This window comes from Mus musculus, chromosome 14 (genome assembly GCF_000001635.26).
Source record: "Mus musculus strain C57BL/6J chromosome 14, GRCm38.p6 C57BL/6J".
Lineage (NCBI taxonomy): Eukaryota > Metazoa > Chordata > Mammalia > Rodentia > Muridae > Mus > Mus musculus.
The window spans coordinates 14,344,712-14,364,996 of record NC_000080.6 but is presented as its reverse complement, the minus strand read 5'-3'; the positions used below and the strand labels follow the sequence as shown (position 1 = coordinate 14,364,996).

The window sequence follows — 20,285 nt, the reverse complement described above, 5'->3', positions numbered from 1 at the left end:
TCAGACTGACGTTCCTGCTTCTGCAGTTTTCCACATTTAAAATAAAAATCTGAAGAGATTTCCTTTAGCAATTTAACAGCATACCTGAAAGCTTTACACCAAAAGGAGTAGATAGCAAGTAAGACATATCAAACTCTGGGCTGAAATAACTGAAATAGAAACAGAGAGAAAAATACAAAGAATCAATGAAACAGGAGGGTTTTTATTTATTTTTTATTTGATATTTTCTTTATTTACATTTCAAATGTTATCCCCTTTTCCAGTTTCCTCTTGATAACCCCCTATTCCATCTTCTTCCCCCTGTTTCTATGAGAGTGTTCCCCCACCCACTCACCAACTTCTGCCTCCCCGCCCTTGAATTCCCCTACCATGGGACATCAAGCCTTCACAGGACCAAGGGCTTCTCCTCCCACTGATGTCCAACAAGGTTATCCTCTGCTACATATGTGGCTGGAGCCATGGGTCCTTCCATGTATACTCCCTGGTTGGTGGTTTAGTCTCTGTGAGCTCTGGGGAGGGGGGGGGGAGTCTGGTTGGTTGATATTGTCGTTCTTCCTATTGGGTTGCAAACCTCTTCAGCTCCTTCAGTCCTTTCTCTAACTCTTCCATTGGAGATCCCTTGCTCAGCCCAATGGTTGGCTGTGAGCATTTGCCTCCGTATTTGTCAGGTTATGGCAGAGCCTCTCAGGAGACAGCTATATCAGGCTCCTTTCAGCATGCACTTCTTGGCATCGATAATGGTGTCTGGGTTTAGTGGCTACATATGGGATGAGTTCCCAGATCGGACAGTCTCTGGGTGGCCCTTCCTTCATTCTCTGCTTCACTTTTTGTCTTTGTATATGCTCCAGTGAGTATTTTGGATGGATAAATACCATGGATAAACTTTTACCTAAATCAAGTTAAAGATGGTGAGAGAATATCCATATTAACAAAATCAGAAAAGAAAAGCCCTAACACAGAAGAAATCCAGAGACTTTTAAGTACATATTTAAGAGTATGTACTCTATCGAACTGGAAAATCTAAAAGAAATAGATAATTTTCTTGACAAGTACCATTTACTAATTTAAACAAATCCATAGCCCTTAATGAAATGGAAGATGCTATTAAAAAATCTTCCAACCAGATATTTCTGGAGGTCTGCCAGCACAATGAACATCTAGGTGAGAACACTCAAGTCCCAATTCCTGCCTTCTCAATGCCTCTGGGGTACAACCAGCAGTGATAAGTTGTACCCTTTCTCCTGAGCTCCATTTTCCAGCTCACAGCTCTGCCTGCATTCCCAGGGGCTGACCAGTACCAGAGACAACCAGGTAGAATTCTACCCAAGGACCTTTGTTGGCCACGTCTCCTTAAGGCTTACCCAGCAATGTCAAATTGAACTCCGTTCATTTCACTCCATTTTCTGGCACACAATTCCGGCTGTATTCTGGAGGCCTGGTGGAACCATGGATAATGAAAGGGCTAAAGGCCAGCAGAAGAACACAATAAAAGTCAGGACAATGTGGACTCAGGTATGAGGGAAATGAAACAGAAGAAAATTACCTTAAGTCTAATCTTATAAGATGATAGAGACCTTTAAAGAGGAAATGAATAATTCCTTAAAGAAATGCAGGAAAATGCAATCAAGCAGGTGAAGAAAATGAATTAAACTGTTCAAGATCTGAAAATGGAAATAGAAACAATAAAGACAACACACAGAGGGAATCCTGAAGATGGAAAACATAGGGATTAGAACAGGAACTATAGATGCAAACATCACCAACACAATACAAGTGATATAAAAGAGCATTTCAGGGATAGAAAATACAACAGAAGACATTGATACATTGGTCAAAGAAAATGTTAAAACTAAAAAGTTCCTGACACAAAACATCTAGAAAATATGGGACATTATGAAATTATCAAACTTGAGAAAAATAGACATATAAGACCGAGAAAATTACTAGCTCAAAAGTCAAGAAAACATTTTAAAAAAAGCATAGAAGAAAAATTTCCCAACTTAAAGAAAAACATGACTATAAACATATATGAAGCTTACAGAACACCAAATAGATTAGATCAGAAAAGTACCTCCCCTCCCACATAATAACAAAACACTAAATGTACAGAAGAAAGAAAGAATATTAAAAGCTGCAAGGGATAAAGGCCAAGTAACATATAAAGGCAGACCTATCAGAATTATATCTGACCTCATAACAGAGTCTCTAAAGGCCAGAAAAGCCTAAGCAGATGTCTTGTAGCCTCTAAGAGACCACAACTGTCAGCCCAGACTACTATTCCCAGCAAAACTCTCAATTAACATAGAAGGAAAAAACAAGATATTATATGACAAAACTACATTTAAACAATATTTATCCACACATCCAGTCCAACAGAAGAAGATACTAGAAAGAAAACTTGAACCCAAGGAGTCTAACTACATACAAGAAAACACAAGATATAAATAATTCCATACTAAAAAAATCAAAAGAAGCAAAGTAGACACACACTGCCACCACCTACATAAAATTAACAGGAATTGACAGTCATTGGTCAGAATTCCCTATCCCTTCCCTCCTCCCCCTGCTCCCCAACCCACCCACTCCCATTCCTGGTCCTGGTGTTCCCCAATACTTGGGCATAGAGCCTTCACAGGACCAAGGGCCTCTCCTTCCATTGATGACCAACTAGGCCATCTCTGCTACATATGCAGGTGGAGCCATGATTCCCACCATGTGTTTCTTTGATTGGTGGTTTAGTTCCAAGGAGCTCTGGGGGTACTGGTTCTTTCATATTGATATTCCTCCTATGGGGCTTCAGACCCTTTCAGCTCCTTGGGTACTTTCTTTAGCTCCTTCATTGTGGACCTTGTGCTTCAGCCAATGGATGACTGTGAGCATCCACTTCTGTATTTGCCAGGCACTGACAGAATCCCTCAGGAGTCAGCTATATCAGGCACCTGTCAGCAAAATATTGATAGTATCTACAATAGTTTCTGGGTTTGGTGTTTGGGGATAGATCCCCACGTGGGGCAGTCTCTGGATGGTCATTCCTTCAGTCTCTGCTCTACACTTTGTCTCTGTAACTTCTTCCATGGGTATTTTGTTACACCTTCTAAAAGGGTTCAGAACATCTGGGCTAATATTCACTTATCAGTGAGTACATATAGTGTGAGTTCTTTTGTGATTGGGTTACCTCACTCAGGATGATGCCCTCCAGGTCCATCCATTTGCCTAGAAATTTCATAAATTCATTCTTTTTAATAGCTGAGTAGTACTCCATTGTGTAAATGTACCACATTTTCTGTATCCATTCCTCTGTTGAGAGACATCTGGGTTCTCTCCAACTTCTGGCTATTATAAATAATGCTGCTATGAATATAGTGGAGCATGTGTCCTTCTTACCTGTTGGAACATCTTCTGGGTATATGCCCAGGAGAGGTATTGCTGGATCCTCTGGTAGTACTATGTCCAATTTTCTGAGGAACCGACAGACTGATTTCTTTCTTTTTTTTTTTTTAACATGCTCTATCAGTAAGCATTTGATTTGTTTCCATTCTTTTTTTTTCCATTTTTTATTAGGTATTTAGCTCATTTACATTTCCAATGCTATACCAAAAGTCCCCCATACCCACCCACCCCCACTCCCTTACCCACCCACTCCCCCTTTTTGGCCCTGGCGTTCCCCTGTACTGGGGCATATAAAGTTTGCGTGTCCAATGGGCCTCTCTTTCCAGTGATGGCCGACTAGGCCATCTTTTGATACATATGCAGTTAGAGTCAAGAGCTCCGGGGTACTGGTTAGTTCATAATGTTGTTCCACCTATAGGGTTGCAGATCCCTTTAGCTCCTTGGGTTCTTTCTCTAGCTCCTCCATTGGGAGCCCTGTGATCCATCCATTAGCTGACTGTGAGCATCCACTTCTGTGTTTGCTAGGCTCCGGCATAGTCTCACAAGAGACAGCTACATCTGGGTCCTTTCGATAAAATCTTGCTAGTGTATGCAATGGTGTCAGTGTTTGGATGCTGATTATGGGGTGGATCCCTGGCTATGGCAGTCTCTACATGGTCCATCCTTTCATCTCAGCTCCAAACTTTGGACAGACTGATTTCTAGAGTAGTTGTACAAGCTTGCACTCCCACCAGCAATGGAGGATTGTTCCTCTTTCTCCACATCCTCGCCAGCTGCAGCCACCTGAATTTTTTATCTTAGCCATTCTGAATGGTGTGTGGTGGAATCTCAGGGTTGTTTTGATTTGCATTTCCCTGATGATTAAGAATGTTGAACATTTTTTCAAGTGCTTCTCAGCCACTTGGTATTCCTCAGTTGAGAATTCTTTGTTTAACTCTGATCCCCATTTTTAATGGGGTTATTTGAATTTCTGGAGTTCAGCTTCTTGAGCTCTTTGTATATATTGGATATTAGCCCTCTTTCAGATTTAGGATTGGTAAAAATCTTTTCCCAATCTGTTGGTGGCCTTTTTGTCTTATTGACAGTGACCTTTGCCTTACAGAAGCATTACAACTTTATGAGGTCCCATTTGTCAATTCTTGATCTTGCAGCACAGGCCATTGCTGTTCTGCTCAGGAATTTTTCCCCTGTTCCCATATCTTTGAGGCTTTCCCCCCACTTTCTCCTCTATAAATTTCAGTGTCTCTGGTTTTATGTGGAGGTCTTTGATCCACTTAGACTTCAGCTTTGTACAAGGAGATAGGAATGGATCAATTCACATTCTTCTACATGATAACCTCCAGTTGTGCCAGCACCATTACTGGAAATTATTGTCTTTTTTCCACTGGATGGTTTTAGCTCCTCTGTTAAAGATCAAGCGACCATAGGTGTGTGGATTCATTTCTGGGTCTTCAATTCTACTCCGTTGATCTACATGTCTGTCCCTGTACAAGTACCAGGCAGTTTTTATCACAATTGCTCTGTAGTACAGCTTGAGGTCAGGCATTGTGATTCCCCCAGAGGTTCTTTTACTGTTGAGAATAATTTTTGTTATTCTAGGTTTTTTTGTTATTCCAGATGAATTTGCAAATTTCCCTTTCCAATTTGTTGAAGAATTGAGGTGTAATTTTGATGGGGATTGCATTGAATCTATAAATTGCTTTCGGCAGAATAGCCATTTTGACTATATTAATCCTGCCAATTCATGAGCATGGGAGATCTTTCTATCTTCTGAGATCTTCTTAATTTTCTTTCTTCAGAGACTAGAAGTTCTTATCATACAGATCTTTTACTTCCTTAGTTAGAGTCACACCAAGGTATTTTATATTATTTGTGACTATTGTGAAGGGTGTTGTTTCCCTAATTTCTTTCTCATCCTCTTTATTCTTTCTGTATAAGGCAACTGATTTGTTTGAGTTAATTTTATATCCAGCTACTGCACTGTAGCTGTTTATCAGGTTTTGGAGTTCTCTGGTGGAATGTTTAGTGTCACTTATATATACTATCATATCATCAGCAAATAGTGATATTTTGACTTCATCTTCTCCAATTTGTATCCCCTTGATCTCCTTTTGTTGTCTGATTGTTCTGGCTAGGACTTAAAGTACTATATTGAATAGGTAGGGACAAAGTGTGCAGCCTTGTCTAGTGTCTGATTTTAGTGAGAATTATTCCAGCTTCTCTCCATTTACTTTAATGTTGGCTACTGGTTTGCTGTATATTGCTTTTATTATCTTTAGGTATGGGCCTTGAATTCCTGACATATCCATGACTTTTATCACGAACGGATGTGGGACTTTCTCAAATGCTTTCTCAGCATCTAATGAGATGATCATGTGATTTTTGTCTTTGAGTTTGTTTATATAGTGGATTGCGTTGATGGATTCCCATATATTAAACCATCCCTGCATCCCTGAGATGAAGCCTACTTGGTCATGATCATTTTGATGTGTTCTTGCATTTGGTTTGCAGGGATATTATTGAGTATTTTTGCATTGCTATTCATAAGGAAATTAATCTGAAGTTCTCTTTCTTTGTTGCATCTTTGTGTGGTTTAGGTATCAGAGCAACTGTGGCTTCGTAGAATGAATTGGGTAGAGTAACTTTTGTTTCTATTTTGTGGAATAGCTTGAGAATTGGAATTAGTTCTTCTTTGAAGGTTGATAGAACTCTGCACTAAACTCATCTGGTCCTGGGCTTTTTTTTTTTTTTTTTTTTTTTTTTTTTTGGTTGGGAGACTATTAATGACAGATTCTATTTCTTTAGGAGAAATGGGACTGCTTAGATCCTTAATCTGATCCTGATTTAACTTTGGTACCTGATATCTGTCTAGGAAATTGTCCATTTTTTCCAGGTTTTCAAGTTTTGTTGAGGATTCTTTTGTACTCAGATCTAATGATGTTTTGGATTTCCTCAGATTCTGTTGTTATGTCTCCCTTTTCATTTTTGATTTTGTTAATTAGGATACTGTCCCTGTGCCCTCTAGTTAGTCTGGCTAAGGGTTTATCTATCTTGTTGATTTTTCTCAAAGAACCAGCTCATGGTTTGGTTGATTCTTTGAATAGTTCTTTTTGTTTCCACTTGGTTGATTTCAGCCCTGAGTTTCATTATTTCTTGGCGTCTACTCCTCTTGGGTGGATTTGCTTCCTTATGTTCCAGAGATTCTAGTTGGCAATCAGGCTGCTGGTGTATGCTCTCTTTAGTTTCTATTTGGAGGCACTGAGGTCTAAGCATTTTCCTCTTAGGAATGCTTTTATTGTGTCCCATAAGTTTGGGTATGTTGTGGCTTCATTTTCATTAAACTCTAAAAAGTCTTTAATTTCTTTATTTCGTCCTTACCAAGGTATCATTGAGGAGAGTGTTGTTTAGCATCCATGTTAAAGTTGGATTTCTATTATTTATGCTGTTATTGAAGATCAGCCTTAGTCCATGGTGATCTGATAGGATGTATGGGATAATTTCAATACTTTTGTATCTGTTGAGGCCTGTTTTGTGACTAATTATATGGTCAGTTTTGGAGGAGGTATCATGAGGTTCTGAGAAGAAGGTATATCCTTTTGCCTTAGGATAAAATATTCTGTAGATATCTGTTAAATCCATTTGTTTCATAACTTCTGTTACTTTCACTGTGTCTCTGTTTAGTTTCTGTTTCCAGGATCTGTCCATTGGTGAGAGTGGGGTTTTGAAGTCTCCCATAATTACTGTGAGGCACAATGTGTGCTTTGAGCTTTACTAAAGTTTCTTTAATGAATGTGGCTGCCCTTGCATTTGGAGCATAAATATTTAGAATTGAGAGTTCCTCTTGGAGGATTTTACCTTTGATGAGTATGAAGTGTCCCTCCTTGTCTTTTTTGATAACTTTGGGTTGGAAGTCAGTTTTATTCGATATTAGAACGGCTACTTCAGCTTGTTTCTTCAGACCATTTGCTTGGAAAATTGTTTTCTAGCCCTTCACTCTGAGGTAGTGTCTGTTTTTTTCCCTGCGATGGGTTTCCTGTAAACAGCAAAATGTTGGGTCCTATTGTGTAGCCAGTCTGTTAGTTTATCTTTTTTATTGGGGGAATTGAGTCCACTGATTTTAAGAGATATTAAGGAAAACTAATTGTTGCTTCCTGTTATTTTTGTTGTTAAAATTGGGATTCTGTTCTTGTGGCTGTCTTCTTTTAGGTTTGTTGGATTACTCTCTTGTTTTTTCTAGGGTGTAGTTTCCATCCTTGTGCTGGTGTTTTCCCTTTATTATACTTTGAAGAGCTGGATTCGTGGAAAGATATTGTGTGAATTTGGTTTTGTCGTGAAATACTTTGGTTTCTCCATCTATGGTAATTGAAAGTTTGGCTAGGTATAGTAGCCTGGGCTGGCATTTGTGTTCTCTTAGGGTCTGTATAACATCTGCCCAGGATCTTCTGGCTTTCATAGTCTCTGGTGAGAAGTCTGGAGAAATTCTAATAGGCCTGCCTTTAGAATTTGCTTGACCTTTTGCCCTTACTGCTTTTAATATTCTAACTTTATTTAGTGCATTTGTTGTTCTGATTATTATGTGTCAGGAGGAATTTCTTTTCTGGTCCAATCTATTTGGAGTTCTGTAGGCTTCTTGTATGTTCATGGGTATCTCTTTCTTTAGGTTTGGGTAGTTTTCTTCTAATTTTGTTGAAGATATTTGCTGGCCCTGTAAGTTGAAAATCTTCATTCTCATCTATACCTGTTATCCTTAGGTTTAGTCTTTTCATTTTTTCCTGGATCCTGGATGTTTTGTGTTAGAATCTTTTTACATTTTGCATTTTCTTTGATTGTTGTGCCCATGTTCTCTATGGAATCTTCTTCACCTGAGATTCTGTCTTCCATCTCTTGTATTCTGTTGCTGATGCTCGTATCTATGGTTCCTGATTTCTTTCCTAGGGTTTCTATCTCCAGAGTTCTCTCCCTTTGTGGTTTCTTCATAGTTTCTACTTCCCTTTTTAGGTCCTGGTTGGTTTTGTTCAGTTCTTTCACCTGATTAGATGTGTACTCCTGTATTTCTTTAAGGGAGTTATTTCCTTATTAATTTCCTCCATCATCACCATGAGAAGTGACTTTAGATCCACGACTTGCTTTTTTGGTGTGATGGTTTATCCAGGACTTGCTATGGTGGGAGAGTTTGGTTCTGATGATGACAAGTAGCTTGGTTTTTGTTGTTCTTATGCTTGCCTCTCACCTTCTGATTATCTCAAGTACTCCCTGCCCTTGCTATATCTGTCTGGAGCCTGTTCTTCCTATAACCCCAGTTGACTCAGAACTTCTCAGAGTCCTTCTTTCTTTGTGATCCTGTTATGCTGAGAACCTGTGTATGTCAGAGTTCTTGGCAGTCAAGCTTCCTCTGAGATCCTGAGATCCTGGTGTGACCAAGTTCCTGGGATCCTGTAATCCTGTACTCCTAAGATCCTAGGCCTGTTACAACACCTAGAAGTAGTACCTCCTCTGAGGACGGTGCAGCTGTCTGCTGTGTTTGAAACTGAAGTAAAGCACAGTGGACCAGAAGGAACCCGAGCTTCATCTATAAACAGTCTATGTAGCTCTGCTACAAACAAACAAAATTAAGCTGATTTATTTTTACTGAATATAATGGTTACTTAATTATTTTAGTGAAAAAGGTGCCTATTTGACAAACAATGTGTTTCATGGATCTTGCCAGATCAGGAAGTGCTGTGGCAACAGGATGTGACATCATTGACCTACCGTACACTTGCAGTTGAACTCTGACCTCCAGGCCCCGTCCCCTTTCCACCTACCCCCAAGATGACCGCTGTGGGGCAAATAAAGATGTCTGACATTACATTCAACCTTTGATCCCAGAACGACCCCCGACTGACCCTGGCAATCCCTCTGTCTCAGCTCCTGTCTGGGCCACCCTTGGGCAGGGGTCACTGGGTCCACGTGCCATGTGGTGGGCAGGACTTCCTCCCTTGGTTTTCCTTCAGAGCCCCACTTCCTGTCGAAGCCCTGCCTCTTCCTGTCAGTCATGGTCATGGTGAGGACTTCTGGGTGGGGGCAGAGCTGGGGTGGGGCCAGATGAGCATGACTGATAGCAGCACAGGAAGTCCCAGGAATCCACGCACTTTATTGACCCCGCCCACCGCTCCCTATGCCCCAGCCCCCACACAGTTCTCAGGCGTCTGTCACAGGCGTCACCTCGCAGTCTTCAAGAGCTGGTTCCCACACGACCTGCAGAGAGGGGATACGCCCACCTGTCAGTCATTCCACCTAGTGTTACTTCCTGTCCCCCCATGGTCACTTTCTGTCCCACCAGAGTTACTTCATGTATCAATGACATCTCTTCCTGTCCCCTCAAAGTCACTTCCTGTCCCTCTGTGGTCACTTCCTCTTCCACAGTCATTTCCTGACCCCCAGTGTCACTTCCTGTCCCCTCTGAGGCCCAGATCCCTCCCCTGATGCCCCACCCCCGGGCCCACCCCCACACCCTGGGCACTGCCCCCACATGCCAGGCACTGCCCCCTCACCATCTCCCCTGCCAAGGGCAGGCGCAGGCGTGGAATGGGTGGGCACAGGCGGTAGAGCAGCGACTTCCTGTGGGGACAGAGAGAGGGGCAGGGACAGGGGTAGAGGCATCAGTCACCTGGGTTGGGCAGGCAACGATGTCACCAGAAATGAATCAATTTACATAAATGTACATAAATTTGCATCCCACCATAGGTTTGGGGCAGCAATTTGCATAAATTTGCATAAATTTGCATGAGCCCCCACAGCCTCGATATCCTCTGACCAGTAATGTGCATAAATTTTCATGTCGGTTTCATTGGAATAAATTTGCATAAACTCACGTGACGTCATTACTAAACTTAAATACATTTGAATGAACCCGGATGATGTCATGGTTTTACTCTATGTGAATTTGCATACATTTACATGATATCATAAACCTGATCATCCTAAATTTGCATAAAATAACTACGTCACTGACTGACCTGGGCATAAATTTGCATACAACCTGTGAGGTCAGTTTCACTGAAATAAATTTACATAAATTTGCATCACATCCCATGTTTGGGAAGTTATGCATAAATTTGAATAAACTTGCATAGTGACTTGGCTTCCATTTGCTCAAATTTGCATAAATTCCTCATAAACCCTGTAACGTGAATTTGCATAAATTTGCATTTCAGTGTCATTGGAAGGAATGAATTTGCATGAGATCAAGGTTTTCTCAGTACAAATTTGCATGTTTTCATGATGTCATACCTTCATCTGAATAAATTTGCATAGAGCCAAATGACATCATAGAGCCACACTGCATTGATTTGCACAAACCCTCATGGGGTGGCATCATGCAGTGGGATGTAAGTCACATCGCGAGGGTGGGACATGACATGATGTCATGGGTGCATCAACAAATCTGCATAAATCTGCATGAAGCCCGCATGATATTGTGGTTTCACCAGAACCAGTTTGCATGAGCACTGGTGACATCACCATTTTCCTTCCACACAAATTTGCATAAATTTACCCCGCTAGCAGATCTGGGTGTGAATTTGCATGGTGTCATGGTTTTCCTCTGCATGCATTTGCATAAATTTGCATGACGCCAGTGTAGGCAGGACATGGGTTCACAAATTTGTATACAATTGCATGTCAACCAACTCAGCGGGAGATGTGAACATAAATTTGCATGATTTCATCCACACCAATTTGCATAACATCAAGTGACCTCATAGTACAAGTAACATGAACTTGCATTAACTTATATGTTCATTTCACTGGGGTAAATTTGCATAAGCTCGCTTGATGTTGAGGCTTTCCTTTACAGAATTGCATAAATTTGCATGAACCAGAGTGATGTTTTAGTTTTACATTGTATGAGTTTGCATAGATTTGTATGACAACGTTGGTTGTGCTGGGCAGGCGGGTATGTTGTGTAAATTTGCATAAATTTGAATAAAATTGCTTGATTTTGGGTGACATCACATTTTTCCTCCTCACACATTTGCATGAGTCAGCATGATGTCATCACTCCATCAGCACACATTTGCATATGTTTGCCTGACCTCATCGATTCATCTGAATAAGTTTGCATAAGTCCTTGTGACATCACAGTTTTCCTCTGCCCAAATTTGCATGGGTCAGGATGATGCCATAGCTTTATCTGCTTCGATTTGCATAAGTTTGAGAAACTTCGCATAAATTTGTATGAACTCATCATTCTCACAGCATAGAATTTGCATAAATTCACATGATATCATAGTTTCACCACGACCACAATAATTTGTATAAGTTTGCATGATGTCATTGTTTTGGCAGATTAATGTCCTGGTTTGCATAAATTTACATGCCTGCCTGATTCCAGCATAAATTTGCAAACAACCGTATGATGTCAGTTTCACTGGAGTAAATTTGCATAGATTTGGAAACATTTGCATGACATTACAGTCCAGGTAGAGTAGGTTTGAAAAAATTTGCAAAGATTTGCATGTCATTTTCAACAGAAAAATTTGCATAAACTTTCATTATGTCATGAATACATTTGAATAATATTGCATGAGCAAATTTGCATGAACCAAGATGACATCACACATTTGTATGAGGTCACATGACGTAATCACTCTGTCAGCACACATTTGCATACATTAGCCTGACCTCATAGGTTCTGTAGCGTGAATTTACATGAATTTACATAAATGATATCACGGTTGAATGTTCCATGACATAATAGTTTGACCTGACTGAATTTGTGATGTCACAGCTTCACCGGGGTCAATTTGCATAAGCTCCTGTGATGTCAGTCTTCACATTTGCATGAGCTGGAATGATGTCAGCTTATGTCAGCCAAAATTTGCATAATTTAGCATGACATCACGTTTTGCATCAGCATAAATTTGCATAAATTCACATGATGTCATGGTTTAAGTAAAACGTGTCTGCAATCACTTGCATACATTTGCATGCATAGTGGCCTTGGTTTCCTCCAGGCAAATTTGTATAAAAGTACATGACCTCATAGCTGAATTTGCATAAATTCACATGACTTCACAACTTCCACCACTGTCAGAAATTTACATAAATTTGCAAAAGTTTGCATAATATCATAGTTTTGGCAAATCCCATTTGCATATGTCTGAATATATTTGAATGAAAATGTACTGATTTGCATAAATTGACATAACTGGCTGCTCCCAGAATGAATTTGCATATGGCCATATGACATCACTTTCACTGGAATAAATTTGCATAAATTTGTGAGCTCTCAGTCTCCTTAGCATAGATTTGCATACGTTTTATGATATAGCCTAGGCAGAGCGGTTTTTGCATAAATTTGAATAAATCTGCATGACAACATAATTTTCACTTTCTAAAATTTGCAAGAATTTGCATAAATTTTGAAAAGCCCAGAACTGTTACTCACAGTGGGGAGGTAGTAAAATCACCATCCCTCATTTGCATAATCCCAGGTTACTTTGCATAATTTTGCAAATCAGTCAGACCCTGGGTTAACAGGAAGCAGAAGGGCATGGCCATGCACAGTGCAGGCTCCGCCTCCACGATGACATCATTAACATTACCTCCACCACAGCAGGAGCCCAGCTGCCACGAGCCCTGCCCCCAGCACCGTAGCCACTGAAGTCACCAAGGCTGTCTTCACAGGCATCACCTCTGGGGGGCAGACTGCGGGAAGGGGCAGGGTCAGTGGATAGGAAGTGACATCACAGGGGAAGCAGGAAATAATGTCACTCAGGAAACAAAAAGTGATGGGCGGGGCAGAAAGTGGAAATGGGAAGTGATGGGTGTGGTCAGAAAAGGAAGTAAGTGATGTCATCAGTGGAAGCAGAAAGTGATGGACGGGACAGGAAGTGGCAGGCATGGTCAGTGGAAAGGAAAGTGATGTCATCGGGGAAACAGAAAGTGATGGGCAGGACTGGAAGTGGGGACAGGAAGTGGGATAACAGGGAGAACTGGAAGTGACTGGCAGGACAGGAAGTGGTGGGCATGGCCTGACCCAAAGGTAGAGCTGAACCTGAGGATGGGTGTGGCCAGTTTCAAGAAGGCGGGACCAAGTAACAGGTGGGTGGGCTGAGCTCAAGTGGGAGGGACCAGGTTAGATTTCCTATGGGTGGGGCTTTTGCATTGCATCACCAGTGGGTGTGGCTTAGGTCACCTTGGGTGGGGCTTTGGTCAATGCTGGACATGGCGTAGGGAAATTGGGCGCCCAGGCCCCCTGCACATGTGACCCCCGGGTTGGGTTAGGACTTCCTGTGGGGGAGTGGCTCAGCCTCACTGTGGGTGGGGCTTTAGTGTGACATCAATGTTGGGCAAGGCTTAGCTCAGGATTGGCGGGGCTTAGCTTGAGTGGGCAGGGCTTAGCTCAGGTGGGCAGGGCCAGAAATGACTGACAGCCAGGCCCCGCCCTACCCACTCACCGAGGCCCCAGGCTTCGCTCCAGCTGCTGAGCTTCCGAGGGTAAACCTCTGACCTCGACTTGACCCGGAAGGAGATGGCACCAGCGTTGGGGACCCAGAAGTGGGGGATGGAGACCTGGGTGGGCAGGGCCTCTGTGATGTCATTGCCACTGCCACACCCATACCACAAGCCCCGCCCACCACAGACCCCAACTCACATTGTATTCCTGTGGCTCTGAGCGGGAGCTCTGGGGGCAGGGGAAGAGGGCAGGGCTTAGCATCGAACACTTGCGGTCATCCCCCTGACTCACACTCACACTCACTTGTGGTCATTCCCCTGCCTCACTCCCGCGGTCATCCCCTCTGCTTCACCCCGCACCTGGTTGACCTGCAGGGTGTACCCAAGGAGGCCATGGTGGAATCTGTTCCGCGCGACCCATCGGGCATGGGCCTCAGAGCCGTTGCACTCCACTGTCAACGTGGGCGGGGCCAGGACCTCTGGGGGCGGGGACCAGGGTTGGGCAGTCAGGGCAGGGTGTGCACACAGTAGGGCGACGCATGTTAGTGCATAGTGCATCTGCCTGCCACCCCAAGCATGAAGGGATGCTGGGTGCACACACTAGATCCACTGTTGTGCACAGTAAGTCTACCTGTGCCCTGAACACAACCCACAGACAGCGTAGATCCAGTTGTTACCAAGGCTTGTATGGGGCGCTGCGCTGCACACAGTGGGTCCAACCATGCTCCCTGCAAGCATGTTGTCTGCGTGCACACTGAGTTTACCCACAACCCCATGCAGGAGGCTGGGCCAGGTGCACAGCGGGTTCAATGGGTGCATAGTAGGCCTGACTGAGCCCCGGGCACTCAGTGGGCCCACCCGTTCCAGGTCCCCCCAGCACATGTACAGTAGGCCCTCACCTGCGCGCTGCAGGTCCACAGTGTTGTCCATGCAGGGCACGGGGCCAGCGCGGCCACTGCCGTTGACGGTGATGGTGACCTGGGGGACAAGGTCAGGGCTGTTGGGGGTGGAGCCAAGGACAGTGTCGAGGTCAAGGGTGCAGCCTTCATGGCCACCATGAGGGGCGGGGCCAGCGGTGTTGACATCAAGGCTGTGGTAGTGTGGACACTCGCGGTTGTGGGCAGGACCGAGCCTGGTGGCAGGGACAGGGGTCGGGAAGAGAAGTCAGAGGCCCAGAGGCGGGCACAGGAAGTGACACAGGAAGTGAAGTCACACCCAGAGGCCACGCCCACCGAAATATGATGACAGGAAGTGACATTAAGCCCCAAAGAGGAAGCAAGCACAGGAAGTGATGTCATCAGTTCTTGGAGAGGCTCCACCTACCAGGGGAAAAAAAGTACAGGAAATGATGTCACAGCTCCATAAAGACCCCCAACAGGAAGTAAGGACAGGAAGTGACCTCAGAGGCCATGGAGAACATGAAGTCAGTAAGAAAGTGATGTCATAGACCATGCTCATTCAGAAATGATCTGAGGCTCCAACCAAAAAGACTAGAGCACAGGAAGTGATGTCATAGGCTCCGCCTCCCGAAAAATAAGGACAGGAAGTGACACAAGAGGCCCTGCCCACCTGGAAATGAACACAGGAAGTGACATCATCAAAGGTGACCTCACGACCCTGCCCTTTTAAGCCATGGCCCCGCCCACCCAAGATGTGGCCAGAACACCTCCCCAACCCTGCACCACCTGGGAAGTGAGAACAGGAAGTGACGTCAGAGGCCTCACAGAACAGGAAGTGAGGACAAGAAGTGACCTCCCGACCCCACCCTTGACCCCCGTGACCCCTAACACCCACCGCACATCACGCCAGAACATCCGGTAGTGCACGTCACCCGTTGCTTTCGGACCCCGCTCCCATTGGCAGCTCAGCTGCCCCTCATGCACCCAGCAGCGCAGGTCCTGGGCTGCGGCCTCGTGGTCGCCATCTGTGGGGGTTGGGATGGGGTCACTGCGGTCATGATGGAGGGGACAGGGTCAGGGGTCACACACGGGGTTGGGGTCCCATGTTGGGGTCAGGTGTAAGATTTGGGAGCAGGGGTCGCACCCTGGGGTCAAGGGTCATGGGCTGGGGCCAGGGTAGGACCCCTGGTCACACATGGGATCAGAGGTCACACCTGGCATCATAGGGTCACAGCTAGGGTTAGGGGTCACAGTTGGTTCTTGGGGGGGCCAACCCAGGTGTCATGGGTCACGTGGGGGTCACGGAGGCGGGGCCTCACCCACCATCATCTGGGGGGAACTGGATGGATCCTGCCACAGCCCTGTCCTTCCCCAGGAAGACGGTGAAGTTGGTCACATGGCAGAGGGAGAGCGACTGGAATGAGCAGCGGGCAAGCCCGGGGTCAGCCTGCGGGGTCACAGAGGTCAGGGGGCAGGGCAGGGTCAGTGTGAGGGGCGGGGTCACCTGGGGTCAACCTGCATGTCGGCGTCAGCAGGGGTCACCCATACTTGGGGTGAGTGGTAGGGCCAGCACTAATTTGCATTAATTTGTATGAACTTGCATAAATTTGAATTTCATTTGAATAAATATCCACAGGCCCTGATCATGGGCTTTGCATAAATCTGCATGGATTTGCATAACATCATGGTTCCATCTGAGTTTATTTGCATAAACCCAGATGACATCATGTTCTAGCCTTCATAAATTTGCCTAACTCCACCTGGGGTGGGTGGGTCCTGAAGTCTCAGCTCTGCTGGACCAAATTTGCATACACCCAGATGACATCATAGGTTTTCTCCCCCTGCTCATCTCTGCATAAATTTGCACAAGAAGTGACTGGGCAGAGCCTGAAGTGACTGACAGGCAGAAGAGGAAGCAGAGGGCAGGGCCGGATGGGTGGTAGGGGCGGAGTCTGGAATGATTGGCATGGTGAGAAGTTTGTGCTGGGGGCAGGAATAAGACTGGAAGTGGGCATGGCAAGGCATGGAATGCTGGTGGGCGTGGCAGGAAGTGACTGGTGGGTGGGGCCTAGAGTGACTCACAGCAGAAAGTGGGCATGGCCAGGATGACGGACAGTGTGGAGATCCCTACCCACCCAAGCCCCACACCCTGGATGACTGACAGCCAACTCCGCCCACCAACCAGGGCTTGCCCCTCACCCAGACAAAGATGTCCCTGCCCTTCCTGCAAAAAGCCCCTGTCGTGATGTCAGCGCCGGGGGCGGGGTCCCAGCTCAGTGTGTAGTGGGCGGGGTCGATATGCAGGTTCTGGATGGGCGTGGTCACAGCAGTGGGTGGAGCCTCACGGACCGCAGCTGTTGTCAAGGGGAGGTGGGGTGGGGCTTGAGTGACAGGTGACATCATCCACAGTTGTGGGAGGTGCCTGGGCTTTGATTGACACCATTCTCCGTGACAGGAAGTGAGGGGGTGGAAAAGAAAGGAAGTGGGCGGGACTTAGGCTTTGATTGACACCCAGATGACATGAGAGGCAAGTGACATGTCCCTAGGTGACATCATTGGTCCCCTATGACAGAAAGCGATGGGGCGGGGCCTCTCTTAGTGATGTCTTCGACCAGGATGATGATGGCATCCACCATCAGTGGGCGTGGCCTGAGCCTTGATTGACAAGGGGGGGTGCAGAGATGACTTCATTCGCCATGACAGGAAGTTAGTGGGCAGGGCTTGAGCTGAGATTGACACCCGGAGCTGGGACAGGCCAACAAGAAGGGAAGAGCTTAGGGGGCGGGATTTGGGTTTTGATTGACATCTGGGGGTGAGAATGACATCATCCTTCGTGACAGGAAGTAAGGTTTGGGAGAGGAAGCAAAGGGGTGGGACCAGAGCTCTGATTGACACCTGGATGAAGTCACAGAACAGGACAGGAACCGGGTGGATGGGGCATTGGGTGACTGACAGGTGACACCATCCTTCGCCAGGGGGCTGGGCCTGAGTCTTGTGAGACACCCGGGGGTGGGGCCCCGACCGACAGGAAGTGGGGGGCGTGGCCCGAGCATAGGCCCTGCCCCATGAAGACACCTACCCAGATCTGAAGAGTGGGATGCCAGGAGCCCCAGGATGAGCCACAGGTTGGCGGCCATGATAGGAGGGCGGGGCTGGAGCCTCGGAGGCCTGGGGGCGGGGCCGGGGCGTGAGGGGCGGGGCCGGGGCGCAAGCGGACTCCACCTCCTGATCCCGACCCCTTCACGATGCTTCTGGTTCCTGTCATGGTCCATTGCGGTCATTCCCCTGCCTCAGCTGCTCACTCGCGGTTATCCCCCTGCCTCAGCTTCACTGTCCCCAGTGTCACATCGCGAGGCAGGGGTATGGGTATGCCCAGGAGTGAACAGCATGAGGCAGGAGCATGTCCATCAGTGCAGATGACAAGGCAGAGGGATGGCAGCGGTGACCGGAAGCAGAAACGGAGGCTGGAGGATGCTGGCAAGTGAGCGGAAGGAGGGACGGAGTCAGGGAGACGCCCGCGAGTAAACAGTGTGAGGCAGGGGGATGACCACGAGTTAGTTTCTGAGGCAGGGGGATAATCACGATGGACACAGAAAAGCAGAGAGGGAGGGAGCGACGGCTGGGGAATGCCTGTGAGTGAGGATCTGAGGCCAGGAATGATGGCAGTGAGCAGAAGGAAGGACGGAGGCAGGGGGATGACCGCCGAGGCCCCGCCCCCTGACCCCGCCCACCCCCGCCCACCCCGCGGACCGGACCTGAGTGGCGCCCACGGCGCTGGCGGCGTCCGTTCCTGTCCTCGGGGGTCTGGGGGTCGGAACTGCTTACAGGGCAGAGGACTGCGACCCTGCCCGTGACCCCAGAGGCCCCGCCCCGCCCCGACCGCGCCCATGGTCCCGAGATTGAGCAACTTCCTGAGATAGTGGGGGCGGGGCGGGGCCTCGGGAGTCACGCGGGAGGGATGGACGGAGCTGAGGCGGGAGGATGACCGCGATTGCGGGTGATGGGCGGCCACGGCCACGCCGGCCGCGTCATCGCGTTCGTTTATTAAAAAAAAAAAATGAAACTGGAAGTCGTTCCCGTCAGTCACGGGCGAGCGGGCGTGACGTCCTGCCGCAGACAGGAAGTCGCTCTCCTGTCATCCGTTGCAACTGTACTCGCAGTCATCCCCCTGCCTCAGCTCTTTCGTTACTCACGGGAATCCCCCTGCCTCACTCACACCCGCAGTCACTGACAGCTGCCATCATACCCCTGCTTTGTAGCGGTTGTTCACTACCTGCCATCCTCCTGCCTCAGCTCTGCCTCATGCCTGAAGGCATCCCATTGAGACCCACGGAACTTAACTTGTGAGCGGACCCTGCCCTGTCTTCATCCCCCCCCCCCCCCACACACTCTGTGAGAGCAGAGCTCACAGCGGACGTCACAGCTGTGCTTAGGAGGCCGCCCCACCCGGCCCACGCGCACAGAGCTTTGCACACCGCCCCCTCCATAGTGACCGCAGGGTCAGGATAGGCCGGGGATGCCTCACAGGCCGCCTTATTTCCGTTTCCGTTTTTGTTAATGCGGGGGCGCGCGCGCAGCGGAGACGCAGGGGGCGGGGCAGAGGCGCAGAATTTGTCCTGTGCTGCAGTGAAGCTGCTGTTGCCGCCATCCTGGCCACCGCGTCACGTGACCTTTCCTGATCCGAGTCCCGGGGTTGGTGCCCCCTGCAGGACGACGCGTGCGTCCGCTGAAAGTAGCCCTTTGCTGATCCTCACAGCTCTGCCTTAAAAATGAACCTGGGGTGGAGTGAGGTGGGGTGGGGTGGGGTGGGGTTGGGGGGAGGGGGAGAGGGAGAGGCTGGATGGACGAACGGTCGGTGGCTCAGCAGGTAAGACAGACGCTAAGACAGACGGGTACCAGCACAGTGGGGTCTTCATCCCCATGACAGCCTGGCCCTGTGGGGACGACTATGCCTGTGACAGCCTGGTTGTGTGGGAGGACCAGGACAGACTTTGGAGCTTCAGGCCAGAAGATGCATTCCGTGTTAACAGCTCTGTGGGATGTTAGATAATGATGAGAACAGTGCAGACGATGGAGGCCTGGCTTGTGAAATTTCAGAGGGAAAGTTAAAGACTCTTTTCAGGACCATTGTTACTCTTTTCAGGACCATTATGAAGATTCTGTGGTTCTGGTTAGCTGCGGCTGAAGAATCAGCTGTGATTAACAAGATACCAGAACTACTAAAGCAAAAATTTTGCATTACTGGGACTATTGATGCTGGTTAGCTGGAGCTAAGAAATTAGCAGTGATTAAGAAGAGACCAGCATCGTTGAGGTGACATCTTCTGGGAAGTGTTTTCTGAAAGCACAGAGGTTGTGTTCCAGAAATAGCCAAGGTTGTACCTCGTGCTGAACCTGGACTTAGTAATGTGTAAGAGTCACTCAGGTGGTACTGGTTTTGAAGGAATGAAGTGGTCACGCAAAGCAGCTGAGCCTTGGCACCATGAGAGGCCATGGAAGGCCATTGGTGAGGTGCAGCCTCAGTTGCAAAAGACGCCCCAGGACTGAAGAGATCATG

General features: G+C 47.0%; 1 protein-coding gene across 19 annotated transcripts; it reads right to left on the bottom strand.

The window, feature by feature from the left end:
* Positions 1–9,503: 9,503 nt before the first annotated feature.
* Positions 9,504–19,085, bottom strand: Il3ra (interleukin 3 receptor, alpha chain). 19 transcript variants are annotated; one of them, XM_017315860.2, is made up of 12 exons: positions 18,485–18,991; positions 17,809–17,987; positions 16,929–17,173; positions 16,053–16,176; positions 15,625–15,754; positions 14,730–14,962; positions 14,191–14,309; positions 14,030–14,059; positions 13,833–13,947; positions 12,978–13,080; positions 9,924–9,990; positions 9,504–9,627 (listed from the first exon to the last, which is right to left on the bottom strand). In XM_017315860.2, the coding sequence occupies exons 1-12, from the start codon at positions 18,616–18,618 to the stop codon at positions 9,571–9,573; spliced, it is 1,536 nt and encodes a 511-aa protein (XP_017171349.1). In that variant the 5' UTR covers positions 18,619–18,991; the 3' UTR covers positions 9,504–9,570. The 19 variants fall into 19 exon arrangements, with proteins under 19 accessions (XP_017171349.1, XP_017171350.1, XP_017171352.1 ...); XM_017315861.2 differs by having other exon boundaries at positions 16,053–16,143; XM_017315863.2 differs by having other exon boundaries at positions 17,809–17,897; positions 18,485–18,989.
* Between the last annotated feature and the right edge of the window lie 1,200 nt (positions 19,086–20,285).